Below are 17,679 nucleotides of genomic sequence, written 5' to 3'. Positions count from 1 at the left end.
TCTTTGATATCCACTGAGGGCAGAGGGACCCTAAACTTAATGTCTCCTGTGAATGACAGCTACTCTAACGTGCGGCGCTCTCTCAGCACTGACCCTCCAACAGTGCGCAGTCCCTCAGAACTGACCCTCCGACAGTGCGGCAGTCCCTCAGAACTGACCCTCTAACAGTGCGGCGCTCCCTCAGCACTGACCCTATGACAGTGTGGCACTCCCTGAGCACTGACCCTCCGACAGTGCAGCACTCCCTCAGCACTGACCCTCCGACAGTGCAGCACTCCCTCAGCGCTGACCCTCCGACAGTGCGGCACTCCCTCAGCACTGACCCTCCGACAGTGCGGCACTCCCTCAGCACTGACCCTCTAACAGTGTGGCACTCCCTTAGCACTGAATCTATGACAGTGCGGTGCTCCCTCAGCACTGACCCTATGACAGTGCGGCGCTCCCTCAGTACTGACCCTCCGACAGTGCGGCGCTCCCTCAGTACTGACGCTCCAACAGTGTGGCACTCCCTCAGTACTGACCCTCCAACAGTGCGGCGCTCCCTCAGTAGTGACCCTCCGACAGTGCGGCGCTCCCTCAGTAGTGACCCTCTAACATTGCAGCACTCCCTCAGATCTGCACTGGGAATGCTGACCTAGAATATGGGCTGAAGTCCCTGGGTGGGACTTGAACCCATGACCTCCTCAGGGAACATCTTGAGGCCACTGGAGAATTCAAAAACGATGTAAAACTCTAAATGTGTGATTTCAATCTGATGCAAAACCTAATCTGACACAGGACGATTGTCAGCAAAGCCACTCAAACTAAGCAGAACAAAGCACTTGAGCCGAAGGAGAGCAGGATACAAAGCAGCTGGCTGAGTCAGGGCACCTCGCAGTCCTGCTCATCAGTGAGTGGCTTCCCTCTGCACTCAGACTGGAATCCCTCTTCCTCAATCGCTGATGCTGTAAATCAGGACATATTGTTAGTACGAGGGCTGGTGGCAACAACAGCAGTATTCACAGTAAGGCTGCAGGATACTCTGTACCCAGGCAAAGCCGTTCCAACCTATTCCAGAACCCGGGGCTCCGGTACTGAAATCCCTGGGCCCCAGCAGATAGGAACACAGGATTTCCATGTATCGGATCATATATTTACCACAACAATAGGAAATCATCAAATGTGCGGGAAGAAGAAAAAAAACTCCATTTTTTAATAATGAATACTTCAAGAAAATTGGGGGGCAGGAATTTGGGAAGCAGCCCATTTACATCCAGATTTCATGGATGGAGCTAATGCTCCTTTATCCCCAAGTCAACAACGTCTTTCCGGAGGGGTTGGCAGGGGGGTGGGGTGGTTCTGGGCTCCACAGGGAATTCTGTAGAGGATTGGAGTGTTCGCGCTAACTGAGCTGGTATTACTCACAATCCTCTGGGTTAGAGAATTCCAAAGATTCACAACCCTTTGAGTGAAATAATTTCTCCTCATCTCAGTTCCAAATGATTGGCCCCTTATCCTGACACGTTGCCCCCGAATTTTAGATTCCCCGACCAATGGAAACAATCTTTGTGTCTACCCTATCAAGCACCCTCAGAATTTTGTAAGTTTCAGTGAGATTGCCTCTCATTCATCTAAACTCCAGAGAATATAAACCCAGTTTACTCAGCCTCTCAGCACAGGACAATCCCCTCATCCCAGGGACCAATCTTGTGAACCATTGCTATTCCGCCTCCAATGCAAGTATATCCTTTTAATGTGGAGACCAAAATTGCACACAGTATTCCAGGTCTCAATGAAATCTTTACACAACTGTAGCAACTCTTAAATGTCCTTTGAAATGACCTAGCAAGCCACTCAGTTCTCAAGGGCAACTAAGGATGGGCAATAAATGCTGGCCTAGCTAGCGACACCCCCATCCCATGAATGAATAACAAAAAACCCTTGCAATAAAGGCCAACATGCCATTTGTCTTCCTAATTGCTTGCTGCACCTGCATGCTAACTTTCTGCATTCCTTGTAGAAGTACACCCAAGTCTCTTTGAACATCAACACGTTTTACACGTTTCATACCTTTTAAAACATTTTCTGCTTTTTTATTCTTATGACCAAAGTGAATAACTTCACACTTACCCACATTATCTCCATCTGCCATCTTGTTGCCCACTCACTTAACCTGTTTATATTTCTTTGCAGCGTCTGTGTCCTCTCCACAGCTTACCTTCCCACCTAGCTTTGTATCATCAAAAAACTTAGATACATTACTCTCTGTCTCTTCATCTAAATCATTAATATAGATTAGATTGTAAATAGCCGAGGCCCCAGCACTGATCCTTGTGGCACTCCACTATTCACTGCCTGCCAACTTGAAAAAGCCCTGCTAATGTCCACTCTCTGTTTTCTATCTGTTAACCAATCCTCTATCCATGCTAATATATCACCCCCAAATCCATGAGTCATTATCTTGCCTATTAACCTTTTGTTTGGCATCTTATCGAAAGCTTTTTGGAAATCCAGGTATAATATTAACTGGTTCCCCTTTACCCTACCAGTTACATCCTCAAAAAACTCTCATTAATTTGTCAAACTAGATTTCCCAATAGTAAAACCATGTTGATTTGTTCTAATCATACTCTGCTTTTTGAAGTGCATTGTAAAGACTTCTTTAACAATAGATTCTAGCATTTTCCCAACAACTGATGTGAAGCTAACTGGCCGGTGGTTCAGTATTTTCTCCCTCCCTCCTTTCTTGCAAATTTGTGTAACATTTGCCAACTTCCAATCTGATGGGGTGTTCCTGAATCTAAGGAATTTTGGAAAATCATAGCAAGCACATCCACTGTCTCTGCAGCTATCTCTTTTAGAAACTGAGGGTGTAGGCCATCAGGTCCTGGGGATTTGTCGGATTTTAGTCTCTCAAGTTTTGCCAATGCTTTTTCTCTTCTGATATTAGTTAGCTTAATTTCCTCACCCTGTTTAACCACTAGGTTACTGTCTATTTCTGGTATGAAACTTGTGTCTTCTACTGCGAAGACAGATGCCCAATATTTGTTTAATGTCTCTGCCATTTCCTCATTCCCCATGATAATTTCTTCAGTCTCTGCTTCTAAGGGGTTCATATTTACTTTAGCTACTCTCTTCCTTTATACTTATAAAAGCTGTTACAATTTGTTTTTATATTCCTGACTCGTTTACTCTCATTCTATTTTTTCCCTTTTTATCAACTTTTTGCTGGTTTGTAAAACATTCCCAATCGTCAGCCTTGCTCCTGTTCTTTGTAATATTTTAAGCCTCTTCTTTTAACCTTATGCTATCCTTAACTTCGTGAGTGAGCCACGAATGGGTCTTTCTTGCTGAGTCTTTGTTTTTCAATGGAATGTAATTTTTGTTGAAGATGTTGAATTATTTCTTTAAATATTTCACTGTTCATTTACCTCCAAATCTTTTAGTCTATTTGTCCAATTAACTGTAGCCAGTTCTCCTCTCATTCCTATGTAGTTGGCTTTGTTTAAGTTTAAGATTCTTGTTTGTGATTAGAGCACGTCACTTTCAAACTTAACATGGCATTCAATGGTATTATGATCACTATTTCCCAGTGGATCTATTACCACAACATTACTAATTAACCCTGCTTCATTGCACAATACTAGATCTAAGATAACTTTACCCTAGTCGGTTTCACAACATATTGCACCAAGAAACTGTCAGAAAAATATTCAACAAGCTCATCTTCTAGACCACTCTTAACAATTTGATTGTCCCAGTCTAAATCTCTCTTCATCCTTCCCGTTCCTCATGCCCCCTTTCCCACTGTTAGTTTTAAGACCTGTATACAGCCCTAGTTATATGATTGGCCAGGACACTGGTCCCAGCCCAGTTCAAGTGGAGCCCATCCCAACGGAATAGCTCACTCTTCCAAGTGCTGATGCCAGTGCCCCATGAATCAAATCCCCTTCTTTCCCACCACTCTGAGCCACACATTTAATTCTAATCTGCTTGACCAGTGGTGTAGTGGAAATTTTGAGGTGTAGGAGCTCTAAGAAAATGTGTTAACCATATCATTTCTAAATCCACTATTACATTCTATTCCTACGCATTAACCACTTGAGTCCTCAAAAATCAGGAAGATTTTTAAGTGGAAAATATTAGTGTCAGTAGGCATTTTATTTTGAATCGTGTGGCATTTTGAATCATTAGTCTTTAGCATAGCTGGAATTTTATTATGCAACATTTTACAGGGTGAGTATCAGTTATCCAAAATCCTCAAGGCCGATCACGTTTCAGATTTCAGATATATTTGGTTTTTGGATACTGCATATAGGACTAGGCCTACTTACATGGCAATAGCCCAAGCCTAAGCTAGCTATAGCCTAAAGTGAATAAAATGGTTAGAAAAGTAAGACGCATAACTGAATAACAAATGCAGGGTACCTGGAATAAGTTCCCACCCGTGGCACCATCTTTGATTCTGCTGGGAGGAGAGGGCTCAGAGCGCCAATGTACTCTGCTGGGAAGAGAGGGCTCAGAGTGCTGATGTACTCTGCTGGGAAGAGAGGGCTCAGAGTGCTGATGTACTCTGCTGGGAAGAGAGGGCTCAGAGTGCTGATGTACTCTGCTGGGAAGAGAGGGCTCAGAGCGCTGATGTACTCTGCTGGGAAGAGAGGGCTCAGAGCGCTGATGTACTCTGCTGGGAAGAGAGGGCTCAGAGTGCCAATGTACTCTGTTGGGAGGAGGGGGCTCAGAGTGCCAATGTACTCTGCTGGGAAGAGAGGGCTCAGAGTGCCAATGTACTCTGTTGGGAGGAGGGGGCTCAGAGTGCCGATGTACTCTGCTGGGAAGAGAGGGCTCAGAGTGCTGATGCACTCTGTTGGGAGGAGAGGGCTCAGAGTGCCAATGTATTCTGTTGGGAGGAGGGGGCTCAGAGTGCCGATGTACTCTGCTGGGAGGAGAGGGCTCAGAGTGCCAATGTACTCTGTTGGGAGGAGGGGGCTCAGAGTGCCGATGTACTCTGCTGGGAGGAGAGGGCTCAGAGTGCCGATGTACTCTGTTGGGAGGAGAGGGCTCAGAGTGCCGATGTACTCTGTTGGGAGGAGGGGGCTCAGAGTGCCGATGCACTCTGCTGGGAGGAGAGGGCTCAGAGTGCTGATGTACTCTGTTGGGAGACATTCTTGATCAGTTCTTCTAGCTTCATCTGTCTCATCAACCTTGGTTTTTGTTTCATAACTTTGTCTTTTATTTTATAGATTGACATTATTTCTTGCTCACTTATAAATGCACTTTGCTCGAATGTATCTATCAATAGTAAATTTCCCCCCGTTATCAGTAAGGAATTTTGCCAGTGGTCCCAATCTTCTTCTCCATTACCTGATCCACAATTATTTTCTTTTGTTTACTGTGTATGATTGTCAACTGGCTAAACCTTGTGGCTAAATATACAAAATGTAAAATAAAAATCTTCTTTTCTTTATCCCAAACCTTTAAATCCATTGCCACAATGTCAAAGGTGTTTCTATCCTCAATTATGGCAGGAGAAAAGAATTGGGGAATTATGACAAAAGAATGAATCCCAGAAATGCCCAGGGTGTGGTCAATCGGTGTTTTAGATGTGATTCAAAATACCATTATGCAATGAATTATCCTTAATGATATAATAAGGTGTCACATGAGACAGAAGAAGATGGAGATATTGACCAAGGAGAGGGGGGCATTGTATTAGTTACAAGAAGTTTCAGCTCGGTGATGAAAATGCTGGTTGCAGAGTCCTTCAACTGTGCGGTGCTAGATAGCGAATGCACTTCTACAGTCTGTGGAACAGGCTGGTTAAAATGCTACCTGGACTCCTTAAATGACAAGGACTGGAATAAGGTTAAGGAATTTGAAAGTTGCGCCATGAACGCTGCTGAAAAGGAATTTTTTTTAGACCTTCTGGCATCTGTTCTAGCGGTCCGTGTCTTTCTGCAAACGTAACTCCCGTTAGAACTAGAAGCCTGTCCGTATTCCATACTCCGGCACAGTCCAGTAATTTAAATGCCAGCACTGATTGGGGAATTTCTAGACGGAACTTTTGCAATCCTGCATATAGCCACTGAATTCCATTATGTAATCTTCTATGGAACTGTCCTCCAACTTTCTAAATTTGTCAAAATTTGACCATGCTTCATAAGCACTTAATAAATCATCCTTCTGTTAGATCTTACCCATAAAACCTAATGTTTCCAAACTGTCATCAGTATTCAAATGCTCAGGCTCCAACTCTAAAAATACTTTGGATCTTATTTTGTTTTTGTATGGTAACGCCATACCCTTCCCTGTTTTTTCCTTCGGCAAGGACGTAACCCGTGTCCATATATTACTTCATTCTTCCATTGTTCATAGGGTTCACTCTCCAAAAACATCGGTATGCAATCGTACCCCGAGACTCTACGTTTTGATTCAGCCATTCTCCAAAGTGACTCCAAACCACTCTTCTCAAAGTTAACACCAAATACAGTCTTTTGTCTGAAGAAAGCTTAGTTTCCGATCTTTTACTTACAAGCAGGAACCATCCTCTGCTACCACTAATAAAGTCACAATACCTGTTTGAAATAACGATAAAGACTAAAACTGGCTTTTCCTAACAGAGTTTTATTTTTGGTCTGTAACAAAGAATTTGTTTCACCTGTTTTTTCTTTTATACATTCAAATGGATACTTAGCTGGTTAACTGACAAATACCAAGTGAACTCCTTGTGAGTTAAAAACAAAAACAGAATTACCTGGCAAAACTCAGCAGGTCTGGCAGCATCGGCGCAGAAGAAAAGAGTTGGTGTTTCGAGTCCTCATGACCCTTCAACAGTTCTGTTGAAGGGTCATGAGGACTCGAAACGTCAACTCTTTTCTTCTCCGCCGATGCTGCCAGACCTGCTGAGTTTTTCCAGGTAATTCTGTTTTTGTTTTGGATTTCCAGCATCTGCAGTTTTTTGTTTTTATCCTTGTGAGTTAACTGTTTCCTTCCTCAACATCCAGGCTTGGCCTCAAGTCCTGATCCGATCGGCAAACCGCTAAATTGAATTCTTTCATGGCTGCGGCAAATTCCCAGTAATGCTGGTACATTCCTCGGCACAAGTCAGCAGTCAGCAGTCGGGCTCAGCCTGGGGCTTGCAAATCTTCGGTCACTCGCTTGGCAAGAGGAGGTGCTAGAGCGGTGCTCTGGTGCACTCCGGCTGCACTACACCCCTGTGTTTGATCCTAAGCCAATTTGCCTGTGGCCCAGATAACAATCCAGAGATGATTACCATTGATGTTCTGCGTTTTAATTTGGAACTCTTTCGAGTACAAACCCGTTTCCATCTGTTTCAGATGAAGTTACACTGTTTCATAGTTTGCCATTGTGAGATTTGAACTCTTGATCTTGGGGTTACAAACCCAGTACCATAACCACTTGGCTATTTAGGCCAAGCCCCGTTTTAATTTGTTTCCTAACTCCACAAATTCTCTAAGCAAAACATCATTCCTGGTTCTACCTATGTCATTGGTTCCCATGTGGACCATGACAACTGGATCTTTCCCCTCCTACTCCAAGTTCTTCTCTAGCTGTGAGGAGATGTCCTTAACACTGGCACTGGGCAGGCAACACAACCTTCAGAGCTCCCGGTTGATATATATTGCATTATAAATCCCACTGACTATACTGTCTCCTATCACTACCACATTCCTCTTCACTTCCCCCACTTGATTGGCATCCATCACCATGGTGCCATGGTCAGTCCACTTATCCACCTTGCAGTCCTGCTTCTCACCCACACTGGTAACAAGCACCATGTACCAGTTGGACAAAGCTGAGGCTCCTCCATCATTATCTGCTGGGTCCCCTTACCTGCCTGACTCACAGTCACATCCTCCTTTCCCTGACCATTAACCAACTCTAAAGTTCTGCCATAACTAACCTGGAACAAAGCACCCAGGTAACCCTCCCTCTCCCCGATGCCCCGCAATGTCCACAACTCAGACTCCAACTCAGCAACTCAGAGCCGAAGCTGCAGACACTTTCTGCAGATATGTTCTATGTTCCAGACAACCATAAGAAATAAGAACAGGAGTAGCCCATTCAGCCCCTCGAGCCTGCTCCACCATTCAATAAGATCATGGCTGATTTATTGTGTTTCGATTTCCACATTCCCATCTAACCCCCCCAATTACCTTTGATTCCCTTGCCTAACAAGATTCTATCTACCTCTGCCTTAAAAATATTCAACGACCCCGTTTCCACCACCTTCTGAGGCAGAGTGTTCCAAAGTCACACAACCCTTAGAGAAAACAATTGCACTGCATTCCACAGATTCCTATATGCTGCACTCACCATCCTGACTTGGAAATATATCACCATTCCACTGTCGCTGGGTCAAAATCCTGGAACTCCTTTCCTAATAGCACTGTGGGTGTACCTACACCACATGGACTGCAGTGATTCAAGAAGGTACCTCACCACCATCTTCTCAAAGGCAAGTAGGGATGGGTAATAAATGCTGGCCCAGCCAGTGATGCCCACATCCCTGAACGAATAAATAAAAGTCACGGCACACCGCCAGCCCTGGAATTTCTGTCCAACCTTATTTATTTCAGTGGTCAATTAGTTAATAATTTACAGATAAAGTAATAGAAAGTCGCACTCACCAGCTTAGACACAAGGAAGGAAACTCACCAGGCTGAAAAAAGTAGAAAAGGAGCAGCACTTTCCCCATTTGCACCGAATTCCCACCTGAACCACATTCCCAACTCCTCACTCAATCTCCGTCTCATTCAGGTGTAGTCTTGTCTGCGTGCCCCTTTCTCTAATTCCCCTCTCTCACTCTCTCTTTGTAGCACTGAAGCTATGGATACAGACGTCAGTGGTAAAGACTCCCTCACTCTGTGCTCCCTCCTTCACTCACTGTGTGGCACCAGGTCACTGTCAATCTATGTATGGTACCAGGGTGTCCCTCTTTACAAAGGATCTCCTGGCCCTCTACCTTGTTGTGAAGTAGATTTTTCCCATTAGCAGATGACAGTGCTTTGGTAGCTGTTGATCGTTCCTACGATGTTCTCTGCATGCGCTGATCTTGCCCAGTGTGCCCCATTTCTGTGGAGAGACTCCGGCAGATAGTGTTCAGTGAGATCTCTGGTCTCAATGTCACAGGTTGGTGTTCATCTATGGCTATTTGCATATTGGGCTCAGTATGTGTGTTCCTTGCACTTTCTGACTGGACCCCAGGCATATGGAACCCTGTGTGTATGGGTCATTTTGGGACAATCCTTTGTTGGATGAGTGTCTGTTGGGAGTGCAAGCAAAGTCCTAACAAAATATTCCCTAATTTGTCAGGATGAATCATTTAGGACTGAGGTGAGGAAAGATTTCTTCACTCAAAAGGTCATGAGTCTTTGGAATTCTGTACCCCAGAGGAATGTCTCTCTCTCTCTCTCTCTGGTTGGCCCTCAAAGTGAGAAGTACATCCCATGGCAAAAATCTGTATGTGGAGTCATTTAACATAGGGAGGCAGCTACCACACGGTTCTGGCTGACCAGGAGACTGTCCCATTCTTACCAGCTGCCATTGGTGGTATTGGAAGGATTTAGAGGTTGATAATCAACCTGTTTGGCCACGTTATGAATGTGCATTCCATCCCAACAAGTCCCAAAGTGGGACTTGGACTCAGAACTTCTGGCTCAGAGGCAGTGACGCCACCCACTGCACACAAAACCTCTACACACAAGGATGCTTGAATATGTTTAAGTCTGGGATAGACAGATTTTTGCTCCCACAGGGAATGAAGGTATTCCCTTGGGGAGTGAGGGAAAATGGAGTAGAAGATCAGCAATGATCGCACTGAATGGTGTATCAGGCTCGATGGGCCAAGTGGCCTACTCCTGCTCCTATTTCTTATGTTTTTATGATAAAGCCTCACTTTATGTGATTACTCTGGTGTGGAAACCTGTAGCCCTCAGAGTTTAGCTTTGTTGGTTTATTCTTTCCATGACTGTCTAAGCAAGATCAGCACAAGACAAGGCTCTCTCTTCCCTGGGGTTCAGACGTACACCAGACAGGGCTCTCCTTCTCCCCTGGGCTGAGACCCACACCAGACAGGACTCTCTCCACCCTGGGGCTCAGACCTCACCGTTAATCAAACTGCCTGTGGCAAATGAAACTCCCTGAACCTTTTTCCAGCATTTTCTGTCACCAGGTCCGTCAATACCTTATGATACCCATTCTTTCCACTTACTGGCACCACTCACTGCCGGCATGCCATGGCTGTGTTTTGGCCGAGATTTCCGGTCTGTCAATTGCTCTTTTCCAATACAGAGGGTGTCTGTGTCCGAGGAATCAGACAGAAAGCTGCCACATTCTGCCACCCCTGAGGGAGTTTCATCCAACAGTAAATGTGTGGACTCAGCTTCAAGGTGGGATTGCACAATGCGCTGAACAGCTGGAAAATACATGGACACATGATCTAAAACGTGCCATACACACACATGATCCAAAACACAGCGTACACATACATGATCCAAAACAGCGTACACACACATGATCTAAAAGATACCATACACAATGATCCAAAACATGCTGTACACACACGTTCCAAAACATGCTGTACACATGCATATTCCAAAACATGCTGTACACACACATGATCTAAAACGTGCCATATACACACATGATCCAAAACACAGTGTACACACACAAGATCCAAAACACAGCGTACACACACGATCCAAAACACAGCATACACATACATGATCCAAAACACAGCATACACACACATGATCCAAAACACAGCATACACACACATGATCCAAAACACAGCGTACACACACATGATCCAAAACACAGCGTACACACACATGATCCAAAACACAGCGTACACACACATGATCCAAAACACGCTGTACACACATGTTCCAAAACATGCTGTACACATGCATGTTCTAAAACACACTGTACACGCATGCATGATCCAAAACATGCCATGCACACACACAATCCAAAATATGCCGTACACATGCATGATCCAAAACACACCATACTCACACATGATCCAAAACACACCATACACATGCGTGATCAAAAGCACGCCAAACACACGGCCTGGAATGGGCTTTCTGTTGACCTCAATGAAAATAAAACTGAGATGAGATGTAAAACCATTGATTCACCAGCCCCCATTTTACATCAAACAGTCAAAGTTAACCCCAAATGTGTCAGGGTCCCAAAAGCAAGTGGATGCCGGTGATGAATAGGGTAACGAGAATGGGTGGATTAACAAGGAACAGGGTAGGGTAGAGGGGGACTTGGGTAAGGGGGAGTGAGACAAGGTGGAAGGATTTGAGGTAAGGGGGAGTGGGACAAGATCGAGGGGGGGTCTCGGGTAAGGGGGAATGGGATAGGGTGTGGGGGGGTTTGGAGTAAGGGGGAGTGGGAAAGAGTCGAGGAGGGACTTGGGTAAGGGGGAGAGGGACAGGGTGGGGGTGTTTTGGGTAATGGGGAGTGGGATAGGGTGTGACAGGGTGGAGCACACGCGATGGTTGGTATAAATGAGTGTGGAGGCGAGTATCGATTTCAGTAGCAGTGAGGCTGAGGTAGAGGCTGGGGCAGGAGATATTGCAAAGTTGAATGGAAGTGATCTGGATGACAGACTGGATGCAGAGTTTGAAACCGGCTACTATGGCCTGTCGAGATTTAACAGAGACCACTTCAACCTGAGTGAGTGACCAAAATGAGAGTTGGAGTCAGTGAAAAGTGAGCAGACTTTGTGGCCAGTGTCAAAATAGCTGAAGGAAATATTGACTCATTGTTGACACAACTTCAGCCCTGACAGCATTGTGTTGGTAATGGGCTAGATGGGCACGTTGGACATGTACAGCTGGGTGGTATCAGCAGGTGTCATAATGCTGAGATATAACAATTGCTCTTGTGGCCATGTTTACTGTATTGCCTGGTTAATAGTGAGTGTGTCTATACGGAATGGAACCCAGGCTAGAGACAATTTGACTATGGCCCTGGGACTCCACACTGTTCCAGGCTCCCTCTGCATTTCCCACACTTGTCAGATTGCAGGAATCCTCTGGAAGAGAAGGTCTGTAGACATGTGTCTGGATTTAACCAGGGCCCTTCCTCCAAAGTATAAGATGGGGGAACAGCATTATGGAATACCCACCTTTTAGCGAGGGAGGTGTGTAAGAACAGGATGGGACAGCTCGCTTGGGTTTCAGAGTCCCGCTTTCAGCTGAGGGCAATCTCTGAAATAGACAACAGGTACACCCTTTACTGTCAAACCTCAACATGATTTATCAATCAGTCAACTTGTAAGAACAGGAGGAGACTATTCAGCCCCTCAAGCCTGTTCCACCGTTCAATTAGATCATGACTGATCTGTATCTTAACTCCACCTTAGTTCCTATAACCCTTAATGGCCACACCCAACTAATATCAATCAATCTCAGTTTTGAAATTTTCATTTGACCTCCAGCCTCCATAGATTTTTGGGAGTTCCAGATTTCCACTCCACTTTGTGTGAAGAAGTGCTTCCTGATATCACCCTGAATGACCTGGCTCTCATTTTATATTTCCTTACTGGGGAACCAATTAATCTGGGAAATAGGGTTAGAGTGAATCTGGTGGAATAACAGGCAAAATGCGGATGCTAGCCAGGATTTATTTATAAAAAAAATTAAAAATCAAGAAAAGGTTTTAAAAACAACAGAATCGGTTTCCATAATGAAATCAACTCAGTGGAGTTGGAACTTTAAAAATGGACTGCAAAGACCAGGAGGGCCCCACAAGGGGTGGGACTGAGTCCCGGGGGAGCAGAGAGCACCAAGCAGCATGAGACTGAGTCCTGAGGGAGCAGAGAGCACCACGCAGCGTGGGACTGAGTCCTGAGGGAGCAGAGAGCACCAAGCAGCATGAGACTGAGTCCTGAGGGAGCAGAGAGCACCAAGCAGCATGAGACTGAGTCCTGAGGGAGCAGAGAGCACCAAGCAGCATGAGACTGAGTCCTGAGGGAGCAGAGAGCACCACGCAGCGTGGGACTGAGTCCTGAGGGAGCTTAGAGCACCACGCAGTGTGGGACTGAGTCCTGAGGGAGCAGTGAGCACCACGCAGCGTGGGACTGAGTCCTGAGGGAGCAGTGAGCACCATGCAGCGTGGGACTGAGTCCCGAGGGAGCAGAGAGCACCACGCAGCGTGGGACTGAGTCCTGAGGGAGCAGAGAGCAGTATGCAGCGTGGGACTGAGTCCTGAGGGAGCAGAGAGCACCACGCAGTGTGGGACTGAGTCCTGAGGGAGCAGTGAGCACCACGCAGTGTGGGACTGAGTCCTGAGGGAGCAGAGAGCAGTATGCAGCGTGGGACTGAGTCCTGAGGGAGCAGTGAGCACCACGCAGCGTGGGACTGAGTCCCGAGGGAGCAGAGAGCACCATTAGTGACCCTGTGCTAGGGAGGGATAATCACTCAGGTGTCATTCTGGAAATACACTCAACATAACCCAGTGCCAAAGCCAATAATATCAGACTGACCTGATGAAGAATTGGTTCCTCTTCTAGAGAAAAAAGAAAAGGAAAAAATGTGAGAAGTTTGTGTGATGGAAACATAAGCACAGTGTGAGTTAATCAGACCGCCTACTGCATAGTGACACTATACCCAGTGAGGCCGAGAGACAGGCTGGTGGCTGTGCCATCCCTCTTTGCTGCTTATTCCCCTTCACCCAGCATCTGTTTTAAGCCCCTTTGGCTTTAACTTTTGAGTCTGATTGCGGTTATATTGGTATCACTGGGAATAGTCAGCAGATTGTGTGTCAATTGGATAAAATAAAGTAGCGAGTTGTTATGATCTGGAATGTGCTGCCTGAAAGGGCGGCGGAAGCAGATTCAATAATAATTTTCAAACGAGAATTGGATAAATACACGAAGGAGAAACCTTTACGGGGCTCTGGGGAAAGAGCAGTGCGGGTAGGACTCATTGGATAGCTCTTTCAAAGAACGCGATGGGTGAATGGCCTCTGTATTCTGTACTGTATCACCCTCTGAAACTAAGTGATCCCTCACTCTGCACTGGGAGATCATTCTGAGACAGGTACAGGAGGCTGACTGGTGCAGAAGGCCACCAGAGTGAGGGCCAGGGTTTCCTGATGCATGTGAACCCTGACCTTTGTGAGGGACGCTCCTTTGGGGGGATGGTGTTGGGAAAGTGGTGAGTGGGTGAGGGGCAGGGAGGAGGGAGGTACTGTGGGATATGAGAAGTTGGAGCAATGGGAGTGAGGGGAAGGGGGGTGGGCAAGCTGGGAGGGAGGGATGGTGATGAGGTGGGTTGGGGGGGGCGTGGTTAGGGAGGGGGCTGTGAGCGGTGTTCCTTCATTGTTGCCCTGGTTTCTGGTCTCTCGCATTGATCACCAGTCTTGCCAGAGCCTGTGAAAGCTCTGGTTTCACTCCCCACTTCCTGTGTCATTACCATGCTGGCTGTGGTATTATCAGTTACCTGGAGATGAATGATCGGAGACCCTGAACAGTGTTGCCGGAGTCGGTCTCCGTCTTCGAATCTACAGAAATAAACAGGAGACAGTTGTTGTGATGAGAAAGTCACCCTGATGTGTTCTTAATAAGGGGACTTGACAGGGTGGATGCTGAAAGAATGTTTCCCCATGTGGGAGAGACTAGAACTAGGAGACATGGTTTAAAAATAAAGAGTCTCCCATTTAAGACAGATTTTTTTCTCTAGGAGGGTTGTTAGTCTGTGGAATTCTCTTCCCCAAGTAATGATTTACAGCCTTCCGGACTGAATATTGAGTTCAATAATTTTAGATCATGAACTCTCTCCTCCATCCCCACCCCCTTTCCGACCCCCCTTTTTTCCAATAATTTATATAGATTTTTCTTTTCCCACCTATTTCCATTATTTTTAAATGTATTTCCAGCCATTGTTTTATCTCTACCGTTTAGCCTTCACCCCACCCCACCCATCTGTACCTTGCTCATCCTGCTTTCTACCCTTAATGTCACTATTATCACATTTCTTAGATAATATGACCACCTTCAACACCTCTTTGTCCTTTTGTCTATGACATCTTTTGGTTATCTCCACCTATCACTGGCCCTCTATCCAGCTCTACCTGTCCCTCCCCCCTCCTTAAACCAGCTTTTTTTCACCTCTTTTCTATTTTTCATTAGTTCTGTTGAAGGGTCATTCAGACTCGAAACGTTAACTGTATTCCTCTCCGCAGATGCTGCCAGACCTGCTGAGTTTTTCCAGGTATTTTTGTTTTTGATTTCCAGCATCTGCAGTTTTTTGATTTTATCTTAATGATTTAGGCTGGGTCATTGAATATTTTGAGACTGAGTTAGATAGATTCTTGGTGACAAGGGAGTCAAGGCCACAATCAGATATGATCTTATTGAATGCTGAAGCAGGCTTGAGGGGCTGAATGGCTTACTCCTAATACTCCTCAAATGCTGATCAAGTTTCAGATTACTCTGGTCTGCAGTTCATCAGCATCTTTAATCCAGTCCCAGAGGGAGCAGGGCCACTGCCTCACAACTGAGGCAGCCTAGGTTCACTAGGCCTCACCACGGTTTCAAACATACAGTGAACTAACTTTTTATTCATTCATGGAATGAAGCTGGGTCAGCATTTATTGCCCATCCCTGGTTGCCCTTGAGAAGGTGTTGGTGAGCTGCCTTCTTGAACCGCTGCAGTCCATGCAGTGTAAGTACACCCACACTGCTGTTAGGAACATAGTTCCATAGTTCCTTTTTTGTGACTTTGCAGCGGTTTGATACAACTGCGATCAGACAACAGATTTCCTTCCCTTAAGGGACATTAGTGAACCAATCGTTTAATGCCACCATCTGGTGTGGTGGGATTCGAACCCGGATCCCCAGAGCATTACCCTCAGTCTCTGGATTACCAGCCCAACGACAAAACCACTACGACATCACCTCCCCATAGAGTGAACTAACTTGTTAGTATTAGAGGCATATCACACCCAGATCCCAGTCCCTAAACCCCAGAGCCTAAGCCCCAACCCCTTCCCCAGGGTCCAACCCCAACCCCTTCCCCAGGGTCCAACCCCAAACCCTTCCCCAGGCCCAGTTCATAAATCAAAGTTCAGGTGCAGGGGACTGGACTGGATCTGGAGTTAGAGGCTGGGGGTTAAGGTTGGGGGTGGGTTTGAGACTGAAGATGGAAATGGAAATGAGGTTGGGATGGGGGATTTGGTTGGTTTGAGTTTGGGGATTAGTGGGTTTGGGGCAGTGCCATTATTAGAGGAAAAGGTTTTTGATGCTACAAGGAGTTTAAAAGTTATTTTCCAGGAAATCTGCTGTATTAGTGAATAAATCTCCAGCTTAAAGTCTTGGAGCGATTCTGCTTCCAGCTTAAACACACACAGGCTGATTGAAGAATAAATCTATCACTGACCTCAGTGTCAGGGTTATTGAGAGAAGTTTACTGAATAAAACAGGGAATTATAAATATCATCAGAGTCTTACCTTCTCCACTGCTCTGGCATCCAGGTGATTGGCTGTCACGGGCACTGAGAAATTGATTTTTTTCCTGTTTCTCGGTTCCATGTTTCTCTCCTGTCTGAGCTGCGAGAGTCGGTCAATTTATGGCAGAGTCAGCTGCTGCCTCACTCCAGTGCTGCTCTCTCAATGCTTCGTCCTGTGTCTGAGGCTGACGGGTTCTCCTGTAGCTGCTCTGCTCTCTCCCTGCGTCTCTCCGAGATGATGATCCCAAAGGTTTTGCTCTCGCCACCATCAGTGCTACATGCCAAGCAGCAGGAGAGCCATGAATTATAGATCTGTGAGTGAGGGACAGGCTAGTAATGAGCTTCTTGAAGAACAGATTGGAGTGTTTAGACCCAGGAGCAGGAACCTATTGTCTGGACCCAGGAAGTGTCAGATTAGAGCAGAATGAAAGTAATTTGTTGGATCAGCAGCAATCTATTCATTAAAAATAGCAGTTAGTGCTGGAATGTGAGGTCAGCTGGGACCTGCTGACCTTTATCAGCACAAAGTGTCACAGGAACTGCTGGAGAGAGAAGCCAAGAACATGTGGTGAAACAGAGCAATTAGAAAAATGAAAAAAACAGAATCTGTGCCTGATCATCAAGTGATAATTCCATTTCCTCAGAGACTGAGACACTGATCGCTGAGCGGGGACTGGACCTGATTCATTTAAACTCCTTCCTCTAATGATTTCAGTGCCAAGGTCACCTGCAGCCCCCACACTGACATCTTCAGCTCCGGCATGATACAGCTTCACCGGGCTGTATTTCCCAGCCCTGGGGGCACAAATCCCCAACTCATTGCTAAATCTGAAGGACTTTCCCGAGGTGGCCTGAGGCCATAGGGATGGTGTCTGCTGCACGGAGGCACAAAGCCAGTTAGGGCAATTGAAGCCCCACTTAGAGGCCATTTGGTGCTGGAACTGGTATTTTCCCCCACTGTGTGCTCATCTGTCACTACACCTGTGGAGAGATTTACCCTCCCCTGATGGCCCTCACAGCTTCGAGCCACTTTATTTGTTGACTTAGCTTGTTGACAAGTAACATCCTCACCATACAACTGCCAGGCAATGACCATCTCCAATAAAGGAGAATCTAACCATCACCCCTTGACATTCAATGGCATTACCATCACTGAATCCCCCATCTTCAACATCCTGGAGGTTACCATTGACCAGAAACTGAACTGGACTA

The 17,679-nt window shown here is 46.0% G+C and overlaps 1 protein-coding gene across 1 annotated transcript; it reads right to left on the bottom strand.

Annotated features, from left to right (window-relative positions):
- Nucleotides 1-620: 620 nt before the first annotated feature.
- Nucleotides 621-16,737, bottom strand: LOC121269220 (protein phosphatase 1 regulatory subunit 1B-like). The gene is made up of 6 exons (XM_041173763.1): nt 16,469-16,737; nt 14,460-14,520; nt 13,502-13,524; nt 12,143-12,224; nt 10,211-10,414; nt 621-944 (listed from the first exon to the last, which is right to left on the bottom strand). The coding sequence occupies exons 1-6, from the start codon at nt 16,547-16,549 to the stop codon at nt 862-864; spliced, it is 534 nt and encodes a 177-aa protein (XP_041029697.1). The 5' UTR covers nt 16,550-16,737; the 3' UTR covers nt 621-861.
- Nucleotides 16,738-17,679: the final 942 nt, after the last annotated feature.

The sequence above is a fragment of the Carcharodon carcharias genome, chromosome 23, assembly GCF_017639515.1.
Source record: "Carcharodon carcharias isolate sCarCar2 chromosome 23, sCarCar2.pri, whole genome shotgun sequence".
Lineage (NCBI taxonomy): Eukaryota > Metazoa > Chordata > Chondrichthyes > Lamniformes > Lamnidae > Carcharodon > Carcharodon carcharias.
The sequence above is the reverse complement of the archived record's forward strand: the minus strand, read 5'-3'. Positions and strand labels throughout refer to the sequence as shown.